This window comes from Nannospalax galili, unplaced genomic scaffold, assembly GCF_000622305.1.
Source record: "Nannospalax galili isolate Female #2095 unplaced genomic scaffold, S.galili_v1.0 scaffold1210, whole genome shotgun sequence".
NCBI classification, from domain to species: Eukaryota; Metazoa; Chordata; class Mammalia; order Rodentia; family Spalacidae; genus Nannospalax; species Nannospalax galili.
The window spans coordinates 400,223-423,349 of NW_008328216.1; the positions used below are offsets into that span (position 1 = coordinate 400,223).

Sequence of the window (23,127 nt, forward strand, 5' to 3'; positions counted from 1 at the left end):
TGAAAATATTAAATCATTTAAAAAAGAGATTGAGGAAGACATCAGAAGGTAGAAGGCCGTCCCATGCTCATGGATTGGAAGAATTAATATTGTAAAAATGACCATCCTATCAAAAGCCATCAATAGATTCAATGCAATGCCAAGCAAAAATCCCAATGATATTCTTCACAGATTAGGAGAAAACCATCCTAAGATTGACGTAGAAGTACAAAAGACCTCAGATAGCCAAAGTAATCCTAAGCAATAAAAGCAATGCTGAGGGAATTACTATACCAGATTTTAAACTTTATTACAGAGGTATAGTGGTAAAAACAGCATGGTACTGGCAAAAATAGACCCATAGATCAATGGAAAATAATTGAAGACCCAAATATAAGTACATGCAATTTCGGCCACCTGATATTTGACAAAGGGGCCAAGAACATTCACTGGAGTAAAAACAGCATGTTCAGCAAGTGATGCTGGCAAAATTGGATCTCCACCTGTAGAAGGATGAAACTAAAGCCCTATCTTTCACCCTGCACAAAAGTCAACTCCAAATGGATGAAAGACCTCAATATGAAGCTTGAAACTATAACTGTTAGAAGAAAACATTGGCAATATCCCACAAGATATAGGTGTAGGAAATGATTTTCTAAACTGGATATCAACTGCCCAGGAATTAAGGTCAGCAATCAACAAGAAGGACCTCATTAAGCTAAAAAGCTTCTGTACAGCAAAAGAAACAACCAAAAAAGTGAAGAGAAAACCCACAAAATGGGAAAAAAATCTTCAACAGTGACACATCTGACAGAGAGGTTTATCATCCAGAATATATAAAGAACTCAAAAAACAAAGAATTGAGAAACCAAATGACCCAATTAAAAGATGGACTAAAGATCTAAACAGAGAGTTCTCAAAGGAAGAAATAAAGATGGCTAAGAAACCTCTCAAAAGGTGTTCAACATCGATAGTAATTAGGGAAATGCAAATTAAAACCACCCTAAGGTATCACCTTACCCCAATCAGACTGGCTAGGATCAAGAGAACAAATAATACCAAATGCTGGCAAGGATGTGGAGAAAGCAGATGCTCATTCACTGCTGGTGGGATTGCAAACTCGTGCAACCTTTATGAAAAACATTGTGAAGGATTCTTAAAAAACTAAAAATGAGCCAGGCGTGGTGGCTTATGCCTTTAATCCCAGCCCTCGGGAGGCAAAGGCAGGCGGATCTCTGTGAGTTCAAGGCCAGCCTGGTCTGCATAGTGAGTTCCAGAACAGCTGGAGCTACAGGGAGACCCTGTCTCAAAAAGACTGAAAAAAAAAACAAAAACAAAAAAAAACTAAAAATGAACCTACCCTATGACCCGGTTATACCACTCCTTGGCGTATACCCAAAGGACTCATCCTATTGTAGAGACACTTGTACGACCATGTTTGTTGCTGCTTTTTTCACAGTAGCTAAAGAGATGGAAGCAACCTATGGTGCCCCTCTACTGACGAGTGGTTAACAAAAATGTGGTATATTTACACAATGGAGTTCTAATCAGCAATAAAGAAAGATTAAATAATGAAGTTTGCAGGTGAATGGATGGATCTAGAAACTTTCGCACTAAGTGAAATAACACAGACTCAGAAAAACAAACGACATATGTTCTCCCTCATATGTGGATCCTAGCACCAAATCCTTTTAAATTCAGGTTCTTTTAATAAGATAATGCTATGCAGCAGTCCCTTCTACATGAAATAACTACCGTCATCACGACATCAGCTGAGCCTGATCGCTAAACATCATCACAATTGGACTTGTTGACAGTTGTACTCATTCATTAAAGGAGGGCCAAGCAGGGTCATTGGACCCTCACCAGAGTTCCAGCTACTCTTCCTAGCCAACTGTATGTAATTTGGCCCTAATCACACATGGCCTCCTGGATTTGGGAAGAGCTAAAGTATACAATATGGGGAAGGCTTGGAAGAGAAGGCATGACCTATGCTGGGTAAAGGCTTTCCAGTGTGCATATCCTCAGGTCATTCATACAACTCAGCAACTCCTCAGTTGTCTTGAAGCCTTTGAGCAGGAACTGACACTGATTCTAACCACCCCAACAGCTATTAAAATACCTGGAAGCAAATCCTGAATCCATCCCTCTAGAGTCCAGCTTTGGAAGACAAAAGAAAAATGAGGAGGAACCAAATAGAGGGATGCTCTTGGAAGCCCTTCTCAAGAAACTCCGATGGACTCTCACTGAACATTTGAAAAGTACCCTGTTCTTTTTTCTAGTTCCCTGTCTAGAACTTGTAATGGTAATTACTATTGCCTTTACTTCTCCTTCACATCTCCTATTCACCAGTCAAGGGCTTTCTTTTCCCCCTAAAGATAGGAGTTGTGCAATTTGGGAGTCTTTTAGATAGACCCACTGAAGGGATACTCCAATTCCCTCACCCTGTGTCCCTGTTCAGCATGGAAGAAGCCAGAGCGGTCTGTGTCCCTATTCCTTATTGGCAGTTTGGGTAACCTCTTCAGAGGATGTTGTGATAAGAATAGGAGGTAGGAATTGGCTAGGCAGCATAAAAAGACCCCAAAGAAATGTAGCCAGTTTCTTGGCTAAAACTCACAATGTCCTTGGGCCTCTTAGCAGCATACTCTGTTCCAAAGGCCAAAAATGTCAAAAATATTTGGGAGCTTGTATCTAATCCTTAAAAATTTTTAGGGTTACCTCTTCAGAGGGGGGAATATTAGAGTAGCCAAAAGCCCCATAAAAAATAAATCAAAGAAGAAGAAAGAGTATATGAAGTTATCAGAAAAAAGTGATGGGGAGTTATAGGAGTTGGAGGGGAGGGAATGAGCATGGATTTGATCAAAACACCTTATATGCATGTATGAAATTCTCAATAAATTATTTATTTAAAATAAAATAAAAAAATCTCAAATGAGTTCATTTAAAAAAAGAGAGTAGCAAGTACGCCCCATCTAAAAACCATTTTTATTGATTCTTTGAGAAATTCATGCTATGTATTTTGATCATATTCAAATCTGCTTGCCAGTGATTGTCTGATAAAGGTTAAGGAATGATATGAGATTCCTAAACAATGTGAACATTTTGGCTACCATTAGATATGTTTTATTCCTTTGAAAAGTAATGTAGTGGGATTGGCAAAATGGCTCAGCAGTTAAGAGCCCTGGCTGCTCTTACAGAGGACTGGGATTTAGTCCCAAGCACCCACATAGTAGCTAACAACTGCCCATAACTCCAGTCCCAGAGAATTCGACACCATCTTCTGTCCTTTAAGAGCATTGCACATATTGGTGCACTTAAATGCATGCAGGCAAAACACTCATACATATAAAAATAAATTAAAAAACAAAAATAAAAAAGAAAGAAAGAAAAAGTAATGTAGGGACTGGTATGGAGGCCCACACCTTTAATCCTAGTACTAGTACTCAGGAGGCAGAGGGAGGTGGATCTATGTGAGATGGAGGTTAACCTGGTTTAGTTCCAGGCTAGTCAGGGCTACAGAGTGAGACAGTGTCAGAAAAAGGAAGAAAATAAAGAAAAATATTCTTAGAAGTATGTTTAAAAGAATCATAATTTTGAAATTTCTGAGAATTCTTGGGAATACTAATTATTGTTCCCAAATCTCAAAGAATAGCATGCCAGAAATGTGACAACACTTAAGAAATTCGCTTTTTTTCATTCTATATTTCTGAAATGTATCATTGCTGCTGAATAAATGTACTTTGCTTTAAAATTTAAAAAACAAACAAACAAAAAAGAGTACTTACTGCTCTTATAGAGGACCTGGATTCAGATCACTGCACCCACATTGGGTGGCTCACAACCACCTGTACTCTAGTTTCAGGAGATCCAACACCCTCTTCTGACCTCCATGGATACCTGAATGTATGTGTTGCACATACAGACAGGCAGACACACACGTACACATAAGTAAAAATAAATAAAAAATTTTAATGAAGATTCTAGACTAGCTTGCCCACAGTAGCTTCTCTGCATCATGGCCTGTCTGTTCCTGTGCTCCCCAGCACTGCCCCAACCAAAGATGCAAACTAGAGTCTCTCCACCAAAGAAGCTGTCTACTAACATGAGCAACAAAGGTTACTCCAAAAGATGCCACTTACCGTTCCTTGATTGTATTGCTTTTAAATTGCAGCTTTATGGTCACAAATTAGAGATAACTGATCATAGTAAAAAGTCTCTTGTATTGAGTAATAGTTTTTCTCCTTTGAACCTCAAGTTATATTGTGATTTAGGATGCAGAGGGTCATTAGAAAATCAGTGCCACCCCCATCCTGTGCCACCAGCAACCGGTGGTAGGTGGTTCTTTCTCTTTTACCCAGCACCCCCACATGTGAGAATTAAGCTCTGGCCAGGGGGAACTGAGAAAAGTCCAAGTGCAGTTTTCCAAACACACAAGTGGTTTTTACAGTGGTTGCCATTAGTCAACTGTGAATAGTTTCGAGGGGTTACTAAGGGCCACTGGTATACTGGACACTGGGGACAGAATGAAGAACAAGGTAGACATGACCCTGCCCCATTCCCCTGAGAATTGATTGAGGGAGAACGAGAAAGGCAGCCAGCCAGCAAGGAAATGAACAAGGGCTTTGTTTCCAGTTGAGGACAGTCCCAGTAGAGTAACCTGCTTCAGACTGAAGGCTAAGACCTGGAAACCGAAAATAAATGAGCTTGCCAAGTGGGAGGATGTGTCCTGGCTAAGGAGGGGGAAGCTGTGTGAAGACCAGAATGGTTTGGCATGTTTAAGCCACCAAAAGGCCAATGAGGCAGGGGCCTGGTAAGCAGTGGCTGGAGCCAGGATTGAAGACAAAGGCAGCGTCCACACCACATACCACCAGTGATGACAAAAGGAAGCCATTGGAAGCTTTCATTTTCAGCAGGGAATGGCATGGAATGATATATATAAAATCATATATAATAATATATAATTTATTACATCTGTGTGTGTGTGTGTGCGCACGCATACGCATGCCATGGTGCACATATAGAGGTCAAAGAACAATTTGTGGGAATCAGTTCTCTCCTTCTACCATGTAGGTTCCAAGGATTGAACTCATACCATCAGACTTGGTTACAAGCACCTTTGCCTAAGTCATCTCACCAGCCCTGATATATATTCTTTAAGAATCATGGGATACCTGTGGATGTTGGGTTACCAGAGGTAAAAATGGAAATAAGGAGTTGATTAGAAGGTTATGACTCTCACCTGGTCCAAGGTAATGTTGACAGAAGAGACAGATGTGGACAGCAGATTTTATATATCATTGAAGGTGTGGCACATTGGTCCTGAAGGATTGGGCTGGATCATATGCTATCTTGTTACAAAACCCCCTGCATGGTGCAGTCACGTGGGCAGTGGTTACTAGTGGCCATCACAATGTAAGAGTGGCCAAGTTTGGGTAAACAAACAAGGCATCTCTCCCTCACCCTGAATTACTGGCCTCCTGTTATCACCATAATTTTTATCAACAGTATTTGTTGTTTGAAGGACAGAACCCATTTCCAGGATATCTGAGACTCCCCCAATGTCCTTGGTTCCCAAAGAAACCACTGCTATAGAAGAGCATTTTTTTTATTCTTATTTTTTATTATTTTTTTTATTTTTTGGTCTTTCTGAGACAGGGTCTCCCTGTAGTCCCAGCTGTCCTGGATTCGCTATGGAGACCAGACTGGCCTCGAACTCCCAGAGATCCGCCTGCCTCTGCGTCCAGAGTGCTGGGATTAAAGGCGTGCACCACCACGCCCGGCCAGAAGAGTATTTTTAATGAACAAAGTGCCCAATCCATCAAACTCTTCTTGTAGATATTAATTGTATTCCCAATAAATATGAAAATATAATATGCTTACCCTCAAGATTCCCATATCCCTAACTGGGTAGACATACACAGACGTGTGTGTGTGTGTGTGTGTGTGTGTGTTTGTGTGTGTGTGTGTGTGTGTGTGTGTGTGTGTGTACAGGGGTAAGAGTGGAAATAAGGAGTTGATATATAAATATACATATATATATATACATGTGTATGTATGTATATATCACTATAGCACAGTGTGCTCATGGGCTCAAAGCACCTGTACTGGGGTCAAAGCAGCTTCATAGAGGGAGTGACCTGAAATTAAAGGAATTTGGGAGGTAGGCAAGGGAAGGTCAGACCCTCCTCATGAAGTCGATGGTGTTGTGGGCTGGTTTCTTAGTAAACAGACCCTGGTTGGAGGAAGTGTTCTATAGGAAGATGCATCCAATGAGATCCAGAAGGAAGAGGGAAAGTGAGCAAGGAAAGGGGAAAACAGTGAGATTTGGGGGAATATCTTGATCCTCTTGGGGGAAGTGCCCCAAAGTTTGTTCCATCTTGAAACAAGGGGTGAGCTTTCCAACTCCTGTTTCTATCAGTAACTGGTAAGTGACTGCTTGAGGTGCAAAACCCTAGGATGCTTTACCCTCTGTCCACGAGACCAAGGCCAGAAGAGATGCCACGCAAGGGGAAAAGCACACAAAAGCTGGGGTTGGGCATTGTTGTGGTTTGAATGTGAAATGTCCCCTCATAGGCTCAGCTGGTGCTGCTTGGGAAGGCTGTAGGACCTTTAGGAGGTGGAGCCTTGCTGAAGAAAGTGTATCACTAGGGGTGGACTTCTGACGTTCTTATAGCCTGGCCCCACTTCCTGTTCTTTCTCTGCTTCCTCAATGTGGATGCAGTATGACCATCCAGCTTCCTGACTTCTGCAGTCACACTTTCCCATTGCGATAGACTCTATCCCTCAAGAACTATAAACCAAAATAAACCCATTCCCCTTAAATTGCTTTTGTCGGAGTATTTTATCACAGCAATGGAAAAGGAACCAATATAGGTCTGCTGACCTCCATGAGAGGACCCAGAAGGATGTGAGCAGAAAGCAGGCGGCATGCCATTCAAACTATGGGTCCTTGCTCCATTGCATTAGGCTGAATGATTTCATGAGTTTAGATGTGCTGCTATCTGCCTGACTCAGTGATGTGAGCATTTTTACTTCCAGTTCTTGTTGAAAAAAACTGAAATTCTGGAAGAGAGGAACCTGCCTGAAGTCCCACAGCTTATTAGTAGAAGAACCAGAACTGGCTAGCCTGTCTGATGGGAGGCCCTAAGCCTCCTTTATCCCTTGCTTCTGGTGTCCGGTACTGACCTGTTTCAGATGAACTGGACTATCTGAGCAGGAAGTAAGAATCAGTCAGTATGATACATGGCTAACCCTCTCCCTTAGAAGCAGTGTTTGGCTCTAGTGACCTTGGGAGCACACCACATCCAGATTTAGTGGTCAGTTAATTGCAAACCCTTCCTGTTGTGGCCTTGTTCTAACCCAATGCACAGATACACAGGCAGGGGAGAATTAAGGATGGGGGATAGGGCTCAATGGTAGAGTGCTTGCCTAGTATGTGTAGTACCCTAGGTCCAATCTCCAGCCAGAGGGAAGAAAAGAAGAAGAGGGAGGGAGGGAGGGAGGGAGGGAGGGAGGGAGAGACACTCACAGAGAGGAGTATTTGAAAAGGAGGGAGAAAAAGAGGGAGGGAGGAATTAACTTTCTTAGGTTCTTTATGTTAGCAACAGTCCCTTCTCCCATTATGTTTTTTTGTTTTGAGACAGGGTCTCCCTAGTAGCCCCAGGTAGCCTGAAACTCACAGTGTAGTCTCACAAAGATCTGCCTGCTTCTGTGTCCGAGTGCTGGGATTAAAGACTTGTGCTCTCATTCCTGGCATCCTTCTCCCTTTAATGAGTGGTTGTGCACATTATCCTATTCCCTTCTTGGATAAGAGATGGAAGGTGCTCAGCAACATTAGGCACTTGGTACATATTCTACAGTGATTCCATTTGTGATGAAGATTTTTGCAATTCATAGCAAATAAGTGAGCATCAGCCCACTTGGTCCTCTGCAGACCCTCGCTGAGAAAATTTATGAATGCTGGCACATGGCATGCATGGGGCAGAGTTGGCATCTGTTTACTATAGCACAGACTTAAGGCATTGATCTTCACTAATGCACAGTTCAGTAAATTACTGTGAGCCTCTGGTGGTTCTGAGAGCCATTTGAGGCCTAGTTCCATTGAGAGTGTGTCTCCCAACCTCCTCAACCCTTTTACCGCCTCCCTCCATGATCCTCTCACTTTATTAATAAGTGTACCTGATAGTCCTCTGTGACTGCACATTCTTCTTTGAGCCAGTTTTACCCTCCTACTGATTCCCTAAATAATGAATGTCTTCAACATGCATTCACTGTGTATTTAAGAATCATCTTTTTAACTTGTTAAAATTTATACATTAAGTTATTAACACACACACACACACACACACACACACACACACACGCACGTACACACACGCACATATAACTAGCCAGAAAATAAGAGGCTCTAGACTGTTTTTTCCTGAATAGGAATCCTATATCAAACTTCTGCCTCCCAAGGCTCAGGGACCATTGTGGGAGAAGGAGCAGAAAGATTGTAAGAGCCAGGGGAGGTGGATGATCACAAGGAAACAGAATTTTTCAGACAGCTGGGCAGTTACTCATATGAACTCACAGCAATGGTGACAGCATGCACAAGTCCCACATAAGCTCAAGCCAGACAAACTCCCAGCATAGAAGCAAGTAGGAAACCCCAACCCTAGCCGAGGAATTATTGGCAAATGGTGGCTACTGGTAGGGGAGGACTCAGTCTCATTTAAGGATGAGACTCTTGATAGGTTGACCAGGCTCCAGTGCATATAGCCACACAAAAGAGCAATTGGAAAAACAGTTTTGAATATATATATTTACATATATTATGTATAATAGAGTACACAAAATTGGGTGGGTAATAGTAGGGGGTACATATACAGGAGATGATCTAAATTCAATAAAAAATACTGTATGAAATTTGCAAACATTCTATTAAAAATTTAAAACCATGGGGGAGGGTGCAGTTGGAGGAAGGATCTAAATTCAGTCAAAATATATTGTATGAAAGTTGCAAAAATTCAATTAAAATTGAATGTGTCAGAATCAAAGTTTTTTTTTAAATTATATATCAACCCATGCATGGTAGCTCATGACTGTAATCCATGTAACTCAGGAGGTTAATGGACTAAGTTTGTAGTGAGTTCAGGCTAGCCTGGGCTATAGAGTGATATTCTGCCTTTTCTCCCTATTTTTTTTTCTATTTTTAATACTCAGTGATGTTCTGCTTTGTGATTGGCCATAATTTATTTACCTATTGCCCTAGCATTAGACATTTAGGATATTTCTGATTCTCCACCAATGCACATAATTCTGCATTGATCATCTTTGAACCTTTTCTTTAAAAAATTTTTAAGTTTACATTTTTATTTATTTATTGAGCGATTGTGTGTGTGTGTGTGTGTGTGTGTGTGTGTGTGTGTGTCTGTAGGTCAGACAGCAACTTGTGGAGGTCAGTTTTCTCCTTCTACTATGTCCTACCATGTGGGTCCTGGGGACCAGTCAGGTTTAGAGTCAGGTATCTGTACCCACTGAGCCATCTTGCTGACCCAACATCTTTGGACATAAAAACTTCCCTGTACTTTGTGTTGCTTGCCTTTGATCATGCTTTCAAGTACAGAACTGACAGGTCAAATGGCATGAACATTTTTAAGACAAGCAAGAATGGAGCCTATCACATCTCCAGGATGGAAGGGCATTCCAGGTAGCAAAAACAAATAGACAGGGGACCTCAGGGGAGATGACACTAGCCAGCTGGAATGTGAATATGTGACCTGGGAGAGGCTGGAAAGGAAGGAAGGAGACCTGATTGTAAGGGCCCAGTATCCTGAATTAGATGTTCAGTGGGAAGGGAAGTTGTTGACAGAGCAAACTGACAAAAGTGATATGATGGGACTTATGTTCTCAAATGACAATCTTGACAGGAAGGTTCTCAGGCGCTCTTGACACAGTATTGGTGAAGGCTAGGCCTGAGCTAGGGCAGAGACTGGGTGTGAAACAAGAGGGAGTGGAGAGATGTTTCAACCATTACAGGGGGCTTGACTGGGGCCACCTCAGAGGCAGAGAGGAAACCTGATGGTCAGTGCATCTCCACACCACGTGGTCTGTGCTGCTTCTCCTTTGCTTTTGTTTGTTCATTTTTTTTTCATCTGTTTCTTATCTACAATATGACTTCTTAGCATGCTGCAAGATGCTCAGATCACCCACAGAAGAATTTATTGCAGTTGGGACATGAGAGACTGTGATCTGCCAAAACCCAGAGCTCATGTCCAAGGGGACCTATGACATCACCAAGAAATAAGAAACGACAAAAAGCATGCGTTCCAGGAACGTGACAGGGCATTCCTGTGGAATTTTCCAGACTAAACTGTAGTGGCTACTCTTGTCTCTGTATCCACAGAACCAGACCTCCAGCATGGCTTTTCCAGGAGGCATGGTTCGGTGTCCTGAACTCATGTGGGTGAGCACAGAAGCCAGACCTTACAGTAACCATGCACTGGGTTTACAGCCTAGCTCAGCAGGTTCCTGTCAACCAGAAGGTTTGGTGGACTTTTGCTTGAACTTCTAAAGAGGAGTTGTTGTGCTACTGGTTCACATGTGTGAAAATTGAGGCTCAGAGCAGTAAAATACCTTGCCCAAGGTCACTCAGTGACTCATCCCTATTCCCCAAAGTGCCTGATGGATTTCTAAGCAGTTTTTTCTTCCTTGTCCACACACTGGAAGGAGTGTTTCTGCTCTGCTGAATTTCTCTGAAGATGAACTGTAGGTTTAGGATCTGCATATGAATCCAAGGTGGCTGGTTTTTGTTTGTTTGTTTCCGCTCTGAGAGGGGAAACAAGGAGCTAGAGGTGGTCAAATCTGCTTTACCTTTGGCAGCAGAGAACACATGTGATGCTTTGAATTCTATAAAACTATACTTTCCCCTGACCAGTGGGGTTATAACTGAGCCAAAGTGTAGAGTCAGCATGAGCTATTGCACAGTAAACACTCTGTTCTCCTACAGGCGGATAGAGGACTCCTGGTTTGTTTACCTTTTCAGTGATGTAATTCTCCCACCATGGCCCATTTCCAACTGCTATCATAATGTTGCTCAAGTTGGGGAGAGATGTACACTTGGCTCTTGTGAGTTGACATGGGCCAGCTCCAGCACACCACTGAGTTTTCTTAGAAGCTGAGATGGATATGTTCAGGTCCCTGGAGTGATGGCTCAGTAGCTAAGAGCACTTGCTGCTCTTCCATACTGGGAGGCATACAACAGCCTGTGACTCCAACTCTGGGGAATCTGATGCCCTCTTCTGGCCTCTCAGGGCACCTACACACACATGGCTTGCACACATATAAATGCACACATAAATATAAATGAAAAAATATAAATCTGTGCCAATGAGATAAAGCCTCTGATTACCTGTGGCTCACATTAGAAATAACAGCACATCTTCTTGAGCAAGTTCCTTCAATATATTAGGCACAGCTATAAGACCCAAGACAGTGGCCTAGCCCTTGTGGAGTAACAGTCTATGGTGGAAAATGGTGATAAGCAAATAATTCCACACTAAGTGACACATTGAGCTGAACACTGGGAAAGAAGTCCTTACTGTCTGCATGAAAATAACCCATGTTCTTTGCTTCGGAACCAGAATGCAAGGTAGAATATTGTTGTCTATTCTGATTCAAGAATATAATATATCCTAAAGTTTTCACTATACTTTTGTTTACTTTGTGACATTGAAATCAGGATTGTTGTCATTATAGCCCTTCAAAACATGGACTTGGGTTTTATGGTGTTGCTTGAATTACCTTCTAGGTGGTCTTCGAGGCCTTGCACAATCTGGAACCCCGTGGCTACGTTGTGGGGTGGATCATTGCCATCAGCTTGCTGGTAGGAATCCTCATCTTTCTGCTGCTGGCTGTGTTGCTCTGGAAGGTGAGTCTGGAAATCGTGGGTGCATGTCTGGGGACGCTCCAGGACTGGAGCACCTGGGAAGAGGTTTCCCTTTACAGAATAGGTATGGAGAAGGTCAGCATCTCCTTCAGACAGAGGATGGACTCTTGTCTCCTCTTGAGGCCATTCACAACTGAGAACTTGGACTCCTTTAGAGCAAGAGTAGAAGTCTCAGTCTCCTCCTCTTATCTATTCTCAGAGGATTAAACCCACCCTGACATATGATGGTGGGACTCAAACTTCACAACAGAAGCTTGGAAAGCCAAAGCTGGGAGCAGGGTAGTCTGTCATTTGCTTGAATAAAAATTCTTTCTTCTTTTACTCTATGGAATTCAAGCATGATTTCCACCCAGAAGATGCAGAAACTGAGATGGCTACAAGCCTAGAGCTCCCCCTAGAAGACTTCTTACTAAATTCTCCCAACCACAAGGTGGTTCCTTTGGAGCTCAGTCAGAGTGAGGGATTGTTCACACCTCTTCTTGGGGCATATCTTACCTTTAGCATCTCTCTCCTAAGAAGAAGGAGATACCCTTATCCCAAACTGAGGGTGATTACTTTGTCTGACACTTGTCTCTCTAAGATCTGGAGGCCTTAGACTTCAGAGCTTTGATATCCATCAACATTGTTATCCACATCATTATCGGAAGATCTGTCTCTTCTGCTAGGCAGTAGTGGTCCAGGTGAGGAGGACCATGTTTATCCTCATTGACACTCTGTCTCCATCACAAAAGAACATGAGGGTCATTACTGGAATTTCCTGATCCAAACACTTGTGATTCCAGGTCTCAGATGTCAGTGGAAATGTTGCTAGAGTTTTAGGGTAAAAGCTCAAACTCAGGTAGTTCCAACAGGATTGTCTCACCCACCTGTGCAAATAATAGTGAAAAGCATAACAAGATTTAATCAATTGAGGAGAGGAGCAGAACCAAGTGCCACCCCCCCATCTTCAGATACTGACCTGAGCTTTAGGTTTAAATAGAGGAAGGGTTGGAGGGGAACAAGAGACCTGCATCCACAGCTGTGTTCAACGTGTGTTCTAGTGGATCGTGATCTCAGTTCTGGTTCTTCAGAGTGGTCCAAAGAAATTGTGACTGCTGTCATTGCTTAAGGAGAATAATCTGGTTCCCATAGGATGATTGCCCCTGCATAGGGAGCAATCTCAGGATGGGACAAATGTCTCTGAGGTCCTGCTGTTCCTAGAGTCTGAGGTGACTGAGGGTTTAAGACAGTGTTATCTCTGCGAGTTTTGGTCTTAACAGGGAATGAGATAGGCAAGATATCATGTATCATGGGTTTTTAGATGGACACTCACTGAGAGATTAACATGCATGTGTAGAGTCAGGCAGAGTCTGACCTAAAGGAAAGGAGACCAATACAAAATGAAGGGAGAGGTGCCAGGCTTTCCGTCTGCTTTGACTTCCCTTGTGGGCACAAATCTGCCTCATTAGGCAAAAGGAGTCTCTAAACTCTTGCATAGAAACAACACCTGAGATTGTTATGGACCAATGTTTTAAATCCAAATACTTAGTTTCTTTGGGATTATAAAATAATATATCAAACATGATAACATATTAATAAGAAAATGTGAAACATCTAGGAAATATGTCTCAGAAATAATTGTGATGAGTGTAGTGTTTTCTCTTTCTTACTTTCTTTTTCTCTATGTATATAGACATAAGCCAGACTTTCTCATAGGCCCAATTTATTCATGGACAGTTTGTTGGTTAAATTGTCCAGAAATATACTCAATGTATTTTCAGGTAAGGTATTTCCTAAATTTAAAACCGTGGGTTTAAAACCATTTAAACTTTGCTTTGATTGTGTTGCTTAAAAAGTGTAGTTATAGAAGGAGACTGTCATGGGGTGGCCAGAGCCCTGAGGTCTCTAGCTGAATGGCACCTAAGAAGATATCATACACTGCCATGGACTTAGAAAAGGGTCACCAGTTCGTGTGTGTGCATGGGAACATATGTGTGCCATGGCACACATATGGAGGTCAGAAGACAACTTGCAGAAGTCAGTTTTTTCCTTCCACCATGTGTGTTCTGGAGATCGAGCTTGGGTTGTCAGGTTCAGTGGCAAGCACCTTACCCACTGAGCTATTTTATTGGTCCCCTACCTTGTGTTTTGAGACACAGTCTCACATTGGCCCGAAGCACACAGATTAGGTTAGCCTAGCTGATCAGTGAACCCCAGAAATCTACCTGTCTCTTCCTCCCCAGCAGTAGGATTACAAGCCAGAGCTGGTTTCATTGCACAGGTTCTGGGGGGTCAAACTCAAGTTCCCATGCTTATTGCACAAGCACTTTACCAACTGAGCCATTTTCCTAATCCCTGTGGGTTCAGTTCTCAAATCTGAAAAATATATATAATCAACACAATTGAGGCGATGTAAAAAGTCTAGAAATACAGGGAAAACTGGTGTTTAGTGTACTTTTCTCAGATTAATGATTAACTCTATTGCTTTCAACTTAGAGGTATCAGAACCAGAGAGATGGCTCAGTGGTTAAGAACACTGGCTGTTCTTGCAGAGGACCTGGGTTTCATCCAGGCACCCACATGGCAGCCAACAACTGTCCGTAACTCCAGTTCTAGGGGATCTGACACCCTCTTCTGACCTCCATGGGCATTGCATGACACAGGTACACGTACGTACATGCAGACAATACACTCATACACATAAGATTAAAAAAATTAAGTATTTAAACTTAGAGATGTTTCACTTGAAAAAGTACCTGGAGGTTGAAGAAAACATACAGAGCTTATTACCTGCCAGTGAGTTCACCTTATATTCCCAATACATTGCTGACTTTTGTGTACTATCTTGTTTTAAAATATTTTTGTTAATTCTTTGGAAACTTCATACAATATATTTTGATCATATTTCCCCCTTCCCCCAACTCCTCCTAGACCCTCCCCTACCTTCCTATCTACCCAACCTCATAGTCTTTCTTCTTCCCTATTAAGTCCAATATGCCATGCCCAAATATTCTTGGGTGTGGAATCTGCTCTGGATTATTGTAAATCTACCAAGGCCCATACCCTTAAAGAAAACTGACTCTTGCTGTCCCAGCAGCTACCAAATGCCAATAGCTCCTTAGCTAGGGGTAGGACCTTATGTCTACCTCCCCACTCCATGTTGGGATCTTGTCTGACTTGATCCCGGGTCTAGCAAGTCTAGTGCCTGCTGTCACCGTTGCTGTGAGTTCCTGTGTGCAACTTCCCTACTGTCTAGAAAACATTGCTTCCTTGTAATCACACATCACCTCTGGCTCTTACAATTTTTCTGTCTCCTCTTCCCCAAAAGGTCCCTGAGCCTTGGCGAGAAGGGTGTGACATGGATGTCCCATTTGCAGCTGAGTACACCACAGTCTCTTATTCCCTGCATGATGACCAGTTGTGGGTCTCTGTGTTAATTGCTTCCTATTACAAGAAGCTTCTCTAATGAGGGTTGAGAGATGCACAAATCTATAGATAGCAGTAAGTCATTAGAAATCATTGTAAGACAGTGTCAATTCAGTTGGATATTAATGATAGGTTCTCTCCTAGGGCCTATGACCTATCTAGCCCTAGTTCTTGGCCCTGATAGTGGTGTCAGGTATGAGTTTCATCTTGTGGAGTGGGCCTTATCTTTGAGCTGTTGTTCCCTGGTGACAATACTGTGAGCATCTCTGGACTGTTAAGGAGCCCATTTCTAGCCACACATAAAGCCCCTGCCAACTGTATGTTCTACAGTCCCTTGCTCTAGAATTTAGGCTGTTCCTGGTTATGTTCATCTTATAACAATGCCACAGTGAATCACCTCAGAGCCAAATAGTTGCACAAACTTCATTTTATCCCTAGAATGAAACCCTAGAAGTGGAATTATGAGGGATGTGTTTCATGTAGTAAGCTGCACTCCTGAAAGGCTATACTGATTCACCCTTCCACGGCCAGCGTAGCAAAAGTGTCCATTTTCCTGTGTGTTTGCCAACAGCGGATATTACCCCCTTTATTTTAATCTGCCAATTTGTTGTTTATTTACTCTGTATTGCCAGAGAGATCCTTAATTCTCCCTTGTCGCCAACTCCAGTGCCTTCCTGCTGAGAGGGCTTCTGGCCTGTGGGTGGAGAACAAGGCCTGCTCAGTGTTGGGAATCTGAAAAGATAAGCTTCTTGCTGAGGCTCTGGGAGGTGAGGGCTGGGGAGAAAGCAGGAGATTTCTGCCTTCATACGGGCTTTTGAAATAAGAAGAAATGCTTTCCTGCTCCCTGGCTAGGTGGACTCTGTCCTAGTTTGTTTCTCAATTGCTGCGATGAAACACTCACCAAAACCAGCTTAGGGAGGAAAGGGTTTGTTTCTCTTACAGCTCACAATCCATCATGGAGGGAGGCCAGAGCAGGAACTTCAGACAGGAACCTGGAGGCAGGAGCTGCAGAAACCATGGAGGAATGCTGCTAACTGGCTTAGCCCCTGGCTGCTCAGCTACCTTTCTTATAGACCCCAGGCCCATCTGCCCAAGAGTGGTACCATGCACAGTGGGTTGGGCCTTCCCACATCCACTAGCAATTAAGAAAATGCCCCAGGGACAGGCCCAGAGGCCAATCTGATGGAAGCCATTCCTTAATTGAGGTTCCCTCTTCCCAGGTATATCAAATTGACAACTGAAGCTAAAAGCCAGGGCAGCCAGACAGGAACACAGAACAGGTGGTGTTCATGGCCACACCCTATTCCCCTTTGCAGCCTGCATGCCCTGCTTGTAACTGACCCACTGAGCTCCACCATTGAGGACAGGGTGGGTTTGCTGTGCTCCATCACCTGTGCACATTCCCTGCCTCTTCCCGCCTGTCACCACTGGCACGACTTTGCTTTGATTGTGTTGCTTAGAGAATGTGGTTATGGACGGTCACTGACTGTCATGGGGCGGCCAGAGCCCTGAGGCCTCTAGCTGAACGGCACCTAAGAAGATGTCACACGCTGCCATGGACTTAGAAAAGGTTAACCATAACAAGCTCCTATCCCCCACCCCCCAATCCAGAGTCACCTTGTGTGCCTCATCCCAAGCTAGAAGCTCACCATGGGAAGAAGGGAAGCTATGAGGAGGTTGTGGATAGTCAGCATGAAGGAATCAGCTCTGCTAGCCATTGGAGGGACGTGTATATATCAGTCCACTCTTACCAAACACTGGCTCCCCCTTGAACCCTTGCCACCTGGCACCAGACTCATACACATGGTGGACAGTGGTGTGTGCAGTAACTTCTCTGAAAAGAGGAGAAAGCGAGTGTCTGCTGCCTTGCCTCCCAGGGAAAAATGAAGGGCCCATGGTGTGGTATGGATAAGAGCTCGGGCTTTGCAGGCTGATAGTGTGCACTGCATCCTGATTCTTGCATATGCCAGCTGGAAGGCCTCAGGAGCATTGCTCACCCTCTGCCCTTCAATGTCATTGCATTCAACCTGTGTGTGGAGCTTCCCAAGGAAGCATATTCTGGGCTGCACCTAGAGCCCCAGCAGAAGTCAGAGTGATAGTGGTGGGGGTGGGGAGCCTCAGAGGAGTTCCAGATCCTTGTGTATGAGAACAAGGAATTGGACAGAGTCCGTTTATTACAAGATAGTATACATCCAAGGTGGGGGAAACAGACTAGAGCAGAAAAAAAGTTTAAAATAGCTCAGTGTCAACACTGTACAAAGAAGGGAGGCTTTTATGTTGCATTTTGAGGACTTTTTGATCATTTTGCATAGCATGGACTTTCTCAAGATGGAATACTTATCTGTTACATGTATTTCTACGTATAACTTCATACAAGGCATATCTCATAAGCACCTTAAATCCCCATCCAGGAGTGTTTTAGTATTATAATGAGCCACAGGTAACTCTGAGACATTCTGGAGCGCCTCTGCACCTGAGCCAGTGGGCTAAACCAACTCTAGCTGGCCTTGGTCGTAGGATTTCCAGCCTTTCTCTTTGCCAACTGATTTTTCTTGTGTGCTAATTAGGCGGCCTTTATGTAAGCTTTCTAGATATCACTGCCCTACTCCCCTGCCTCAAAAGGACTTTTCCCAGCTGAGGTGTTATTTGGGTATAAACATGGGCTTGGCTGAGCAGGCAGGTGAGGGCAGATTGCTATCCCATCCAAAGGAAAAAAGGAGGAGGGAAGAGAAGCAAGAGGATTGAGTCCAGCCTGAGATACATATTATGAACCTGTCTCAAAAAATGGCAGGGAAGCCGTTGATATGGCTCAGCAGGTAAAGGTGCTTACAGCCAAACCCGGTGACTTGAATTTGATCCCCAGGATCCACATGGTAAAGGAGAGAACTGTCTTCCACAAATTGTCCTCTTGTGACACACACGCATGCACACACATACAGTTAACCAATTGATTAAATATTTTAAAACCTAGCAGCAACCTTCATATCAGAGTACATTGTTTGTTGTCAGGCATGACTGTAAGGTAATAAGAAGTTAGGTGGGACAGAGAGGTCTTCAGAAAAACTTTTCTTTCTCCAAGGACTCATATAGCGACTTTAGAAGAGGCTGGAAAGGGTAGATGAAACCTGGGACTATTTTAAAGACCCCATACTCCAGAAAGTTTGAGTACAGACATCTTATCAATTCTGATTCCTCTGTCTACAACCTAAGAATAATGCATTATGGGTAGTGAGTAGCAGTCCAATATCCGGTTGACAGTGGGACTGTTGAAAATGGGACTGAAGTCTAGCCCAGTATCTGACTTAAGTGCGAGGCCTTACTGGTTTGGGTGTTTATTGCCGTGGTCCATGTGTAATTCCTTCCATTCCTTTCAAGGGAAACTGTTGACTGGCATTTGGTCACCCATCTCACCAGGGAACATATCACTCAGAGCACATAAAAAGCAGGTGGCCAGAGTCCAAGTCCTTGTCCCTCGATGGCCACAACTACTGAGTTCCTTTTATTTATTTTTATTTATTTTGTATAGGAGGATGAGGGGTATGGGTCAGAGGTCAGAGGTCAGAGGACAACTTGAAGGAGTCAGTTCTCTCTTTCCACCATGTGGGTCCCAGGGATCGAACTCAGGTTGTCAGCTTTGGCAGCAAGTGCCTTTACTCACTGAGCCATCTCACCAGCCCCCTGAGTTCCCTTTTGGAGTGCCTCTAAGTATTGTTATCTGTGGTTGTCAGTGTCATACTCATGAACCAAAAGTAGTTGTCCCAAAACTGTGTGGCAGAAACACAAATGGTAGCAAGATGCCCCCAACTGAGCAGAACAGCTGGCTCTGCTAGTACACTCTTAGTATCACACAGATTTGCAGGTCTGCACACTTTACGCTCACTGGGTGGCCAATGCCTTCATTCGGCGGATAGCATTGGGTCCCTGCTAGGTAACAGACTGCAGGCATCTAGGCAGAGATAAGCAACAGACCCCTCATATGGTCCTGAAAACCTCTGAGAAAGGCAGTCTAGTGACTGAAAGAAACAAGCAGGACTTGGCCTAGGATACCAGCTCCTGACCCTCATGATGCATGCCCTATGCAGCTCCTGTTTATCTAAAACAGAAACTCTTTGAGGATCCCCAGATGCCTTTTCCAGAGCTAAGCCTCAGGTCCCTGCCCCTACATTCAGCCCACCCAGCCTTCCATCCTGCTCCTGCCTCAGTACTGATCCCTGGAACCTTCCCAAAGGCCGTACTGATGGCTCAGGCTGTCTCACACTTGGCGGCAGCAGGACCTGGCTCCCACACAAAATCCACAACAGGGCCCCAAGCTAAGCAGAACCCTCCTCAAATACTGAAATGGATCCTAATCAGCCTTCCCAGAGCTGAGACGTTAGCGGACACTGGGAGCCATAATTTAAACTTGATGTGTGAGCATTACGGTAGTCTGCCAAACCACTGTACAGGAGAAAACTTTGAAACTTGAAACTCTTTTAAGGGGAAAAATCCAAATGAGTCCCCTCTCCTTTCCTTCAGCTCCTGACTAGGTTAGAAAATACCCCAGCCTGGTACCTCTTCTTAAAGGCCTGTTTATGAGAAAGTCAAATTACTGAGAGGTACAGTGGGCACAAGACTTGCACAGCTAAGAAAATGCCTTCAACTCATTATGCCAACCCGGCCTAAGCAGAAAGAGAGAAACCATGCCTGGGTATTTTCCCTTTGGAAGAAAAAACACCTCCTTTTCTCTCTCTTCCTCTTTCCCAAGTCCTCTCTGCTGTTTGCAGTTTGCCAGAAAATACAGTGCACGTGCACACACACACACACACACACACACGCTCAGTGAAGGAGTTCCCCCACCACCCTCAGCCAACAACCCTCCCTTCCACCTCTTTTCCTCCCTTTCCTGACTGACCCTTTTTCAAGCCCAGATGGTTTAGAACAAAGTAATGTGTCCTTGCTTTTCCCAGGAAAACTTAGTCTTGCCTGGTCAAGTCACAAAGAAACAGGCTCTAAGAAGAGTTTGCTGCTCCCCCTCACAAGAGCTGCTTAGAGGCCTTCATCAATTGGAGCCATTCCAAGAGCCTGGTGTTCTAGAGCTTTCTTTGGGTTCATGGTTTTTATTGGAGAGCATCAATTCTGACTCAAAAATAGAGATACTTAGCAAACAACATTTGTGAAATGGCACAGAGAACTTGTGGGGTTTGGCAGTCCCTCCACAGATGATTGGGGTCACCACCCTGCCTCCAAACCAGGCTGTGAAAACCCATTCCTACTTCTCAAAAAGCATGTCATCATGTGCACATGTGGACACACCCCTTCAACACACCCCACACACACTCTGTCAGCTAAAACTATGTGCCAGAGATATGCAGTGAGACTGGTTTATGTTTGGAAGTAAATATTGGTCTGATACTGCCTTGTCGACATCTCAAGACAGAGATATGCTCTATAAACAGTCAAGTGACTGAGAGGCTCATAAACATGAGGCCCAAGGTCCTTAGATTAGCTGCCCAGGAAACAACCAAAAGACCAGCACAGGGAGGGATGGCCCCAAGACCAGATTCCAGGGTTGCCCTGCCAGCCCCTCTCAGCATGAAGTGGGCTGAGTCACGGGACTGAGTACCACAGAACATGGTCAGGCCTCCTCTCCCCAGGCTCATCACTTCATCCAGTGCATACCTAAGCAGGGCTATTCAGGGAGAAACTGCTCTTTTCCTAGGAGTTTTCTGGCAAGCTTGACATAGCCTATAAGTCCACAGGAGAGGTCCAGGAGCTGCTCTTTAGGACTGCAGGCCCCATCAGGACCAGCAGGAATGTGAAACTAGAAGGCATACTGTGCCCCCACCCCAGCCCCTCATCCCCAGCCTCCAGCAGAGCAAAGTTTGAAGCTTGACTTGATCTCATTCTCCAGGGTTTCTGGGGTTTTTTTCTACTGCAAACAGAACAGTTTTAAACAGAGAATCTTACCCTTTGAGAAGCAGAGTAAGCTTTAAAGGATTCTAGAAAAGGCTCAAGAAAAACAATTGATTCCACTGAATTGCAAGTGCAAGGCTGCTGCAGGGGCTGTTTATGCTTGCTGTTAATCATTTCCCAGAAGCCCCAGAGTGGGCTCACTGGCAGCAAGCACAAAGTCACCCAAGATTTCTAAGACTTTACCCCCAAATGCCCATGAGTGCTAACAAAAGCGGACATGTCTGCCTAAGGGAGCCCTGCAAGAGAAATGTACGTAAAGTCTTGCAGTTGTTACAAATTTTATAATTATTTCTGCTTTATAGTGTACCAATACTTTAATACAAAATCAAAAATTCATAATCAGTCCTTGAAAATTACGACTCTTAAATCTCAAGTGTTCTTACCACACACAGTCACCACATGAGGTGATGAGTAAGTTCATTAGTCTGATTGTAAGAGTAGATATTTCTCAATATATCTATATTTCAAAACATCATATTCAGTGCCTTGGATACATTTTTTAATTTGTTAATCATGCCTCAAGCTGGGGAAACGCTCTTTTTTATTTTTCTTGGCAGTACTAGGAATTGAACCTAGAGACTTATGCATACTAAGCAAGAACTCTATCACGAAAGAAGAGCCCCAGACCTGGGAAATATATTTTTTAATATTTTAGTATTTTTACTTCATGTGTATGAGTGTTTTGCCTGCATGTATATAAGTGCACCATGTGTATGAAGTACTCAAGGAGGCCAGACAAGGGCACTATAGCCCCAGGAACTGGTACAGATGGTTATGAGCTACCATGTAGATGCTGACAACCAAACCTAGGTCCTCTTCAAGGACAGTGTTCTTACCTATGTCTCCAGCTTTCCTGGGAAAGACTTTAATAAAGAAAATACATTATGCTACTGATTCTCCACTAGTAATAATAGGGTTATCTTGATGTTTCTACCTAGTGTCTAATTTGTGCAACTTCTTTCAAGATTTGGATTCCCAGCACTTACCTGAGAACCTGATTAGGACCCTTATGGTTGATCATGTTAGGCTAAGTCTCCATGAGCCGATTTATATGATTTTATGATGTGAAGATGGCTGAAGGAAGAAAGGAGGCAGAATTTCTGCTCACATAGTAATGGATGAACTCCAGGTTCCTTCCTCAAGTATTTAACTCTGGAGGCTGCTAAATGCCTAGGTGACTGGGGCTCAGATCCTGGCAGTAGGAACAGGTATAAATAGCCATACAACAGCTGTCACATACTGTGGGAGGTTGAAGTATTTTGCCAACCCCTCTGAGCACATGTGGGAAGATCTATGATCAAGACCAGTGTCTCTTAGATATGGAACTTACTTGCTAGATGATCAAATGTAGTCATTACTTTTAGTTTGTTTCTCAAGGAATGACAAAATCTGCTGAATTTAAACTTTCATTGTGCCGTTCATTATTGTTAGGGGCTTTTTGTTTGGTTGATTGGTTGGTTGTATGGTTTTTTGATACAAGGTTTCACACTTTAGCACGGTCATTCTGAACTTACTTTGTAGCCCAGGCTAGCCTTGAACTCCCAGTGAACCTCTTGCCTCAACCTGTCAAGTGCTGCCCGATTGTAAGCATGAGTCTCTGCTGCCAGCTATGCCAGTTTTAACTGACATTCCCTTTGAAAACCTAACCTACAAAGATTTGCTCTTTGTGATTGATGGCTGTGGTGGAGACCCATTAGAAATAATGCCATCAACATCTTGCCCACAGGGGAGCTGGAGGGCACCACGCTCTTCTGGTTCTTACAGATTCTCTGTGATTTGTTGTCAAGGACTGCTCACTTGGGCCTTTTCTTTTTTGTTTAAATTTATTATTTCTATGTCTCTCTCTCTCTCTCTCTCTC

General features: G+C 43.6%; 1 protein-coding gene across 2 annotated transcripts in view; it reads left to right on the forward strand.

Annotated features, from left to right (window-relative positions):
- The window catches only part of Itga9 (integrin subunit alpha 9), a 365,552-nt gene that overhangs the window by 333,237 nt on the left and 9,188 nt on the right, over window positions 1–23,127 (forward strand). For both annotated transcript variants that reach the window (XM_008855995.3, XM_029555637.1), the window contains one exon: window positions 11,774–11,893. In XM_008855995.3, the coding sequence (XP_008854217.1) occupies window positions 11,774–11,893 (120 nt within the window). The remainder of the gene's footprint in view (window positions 1–11,773; window positions 11,894–23,127) is intronic.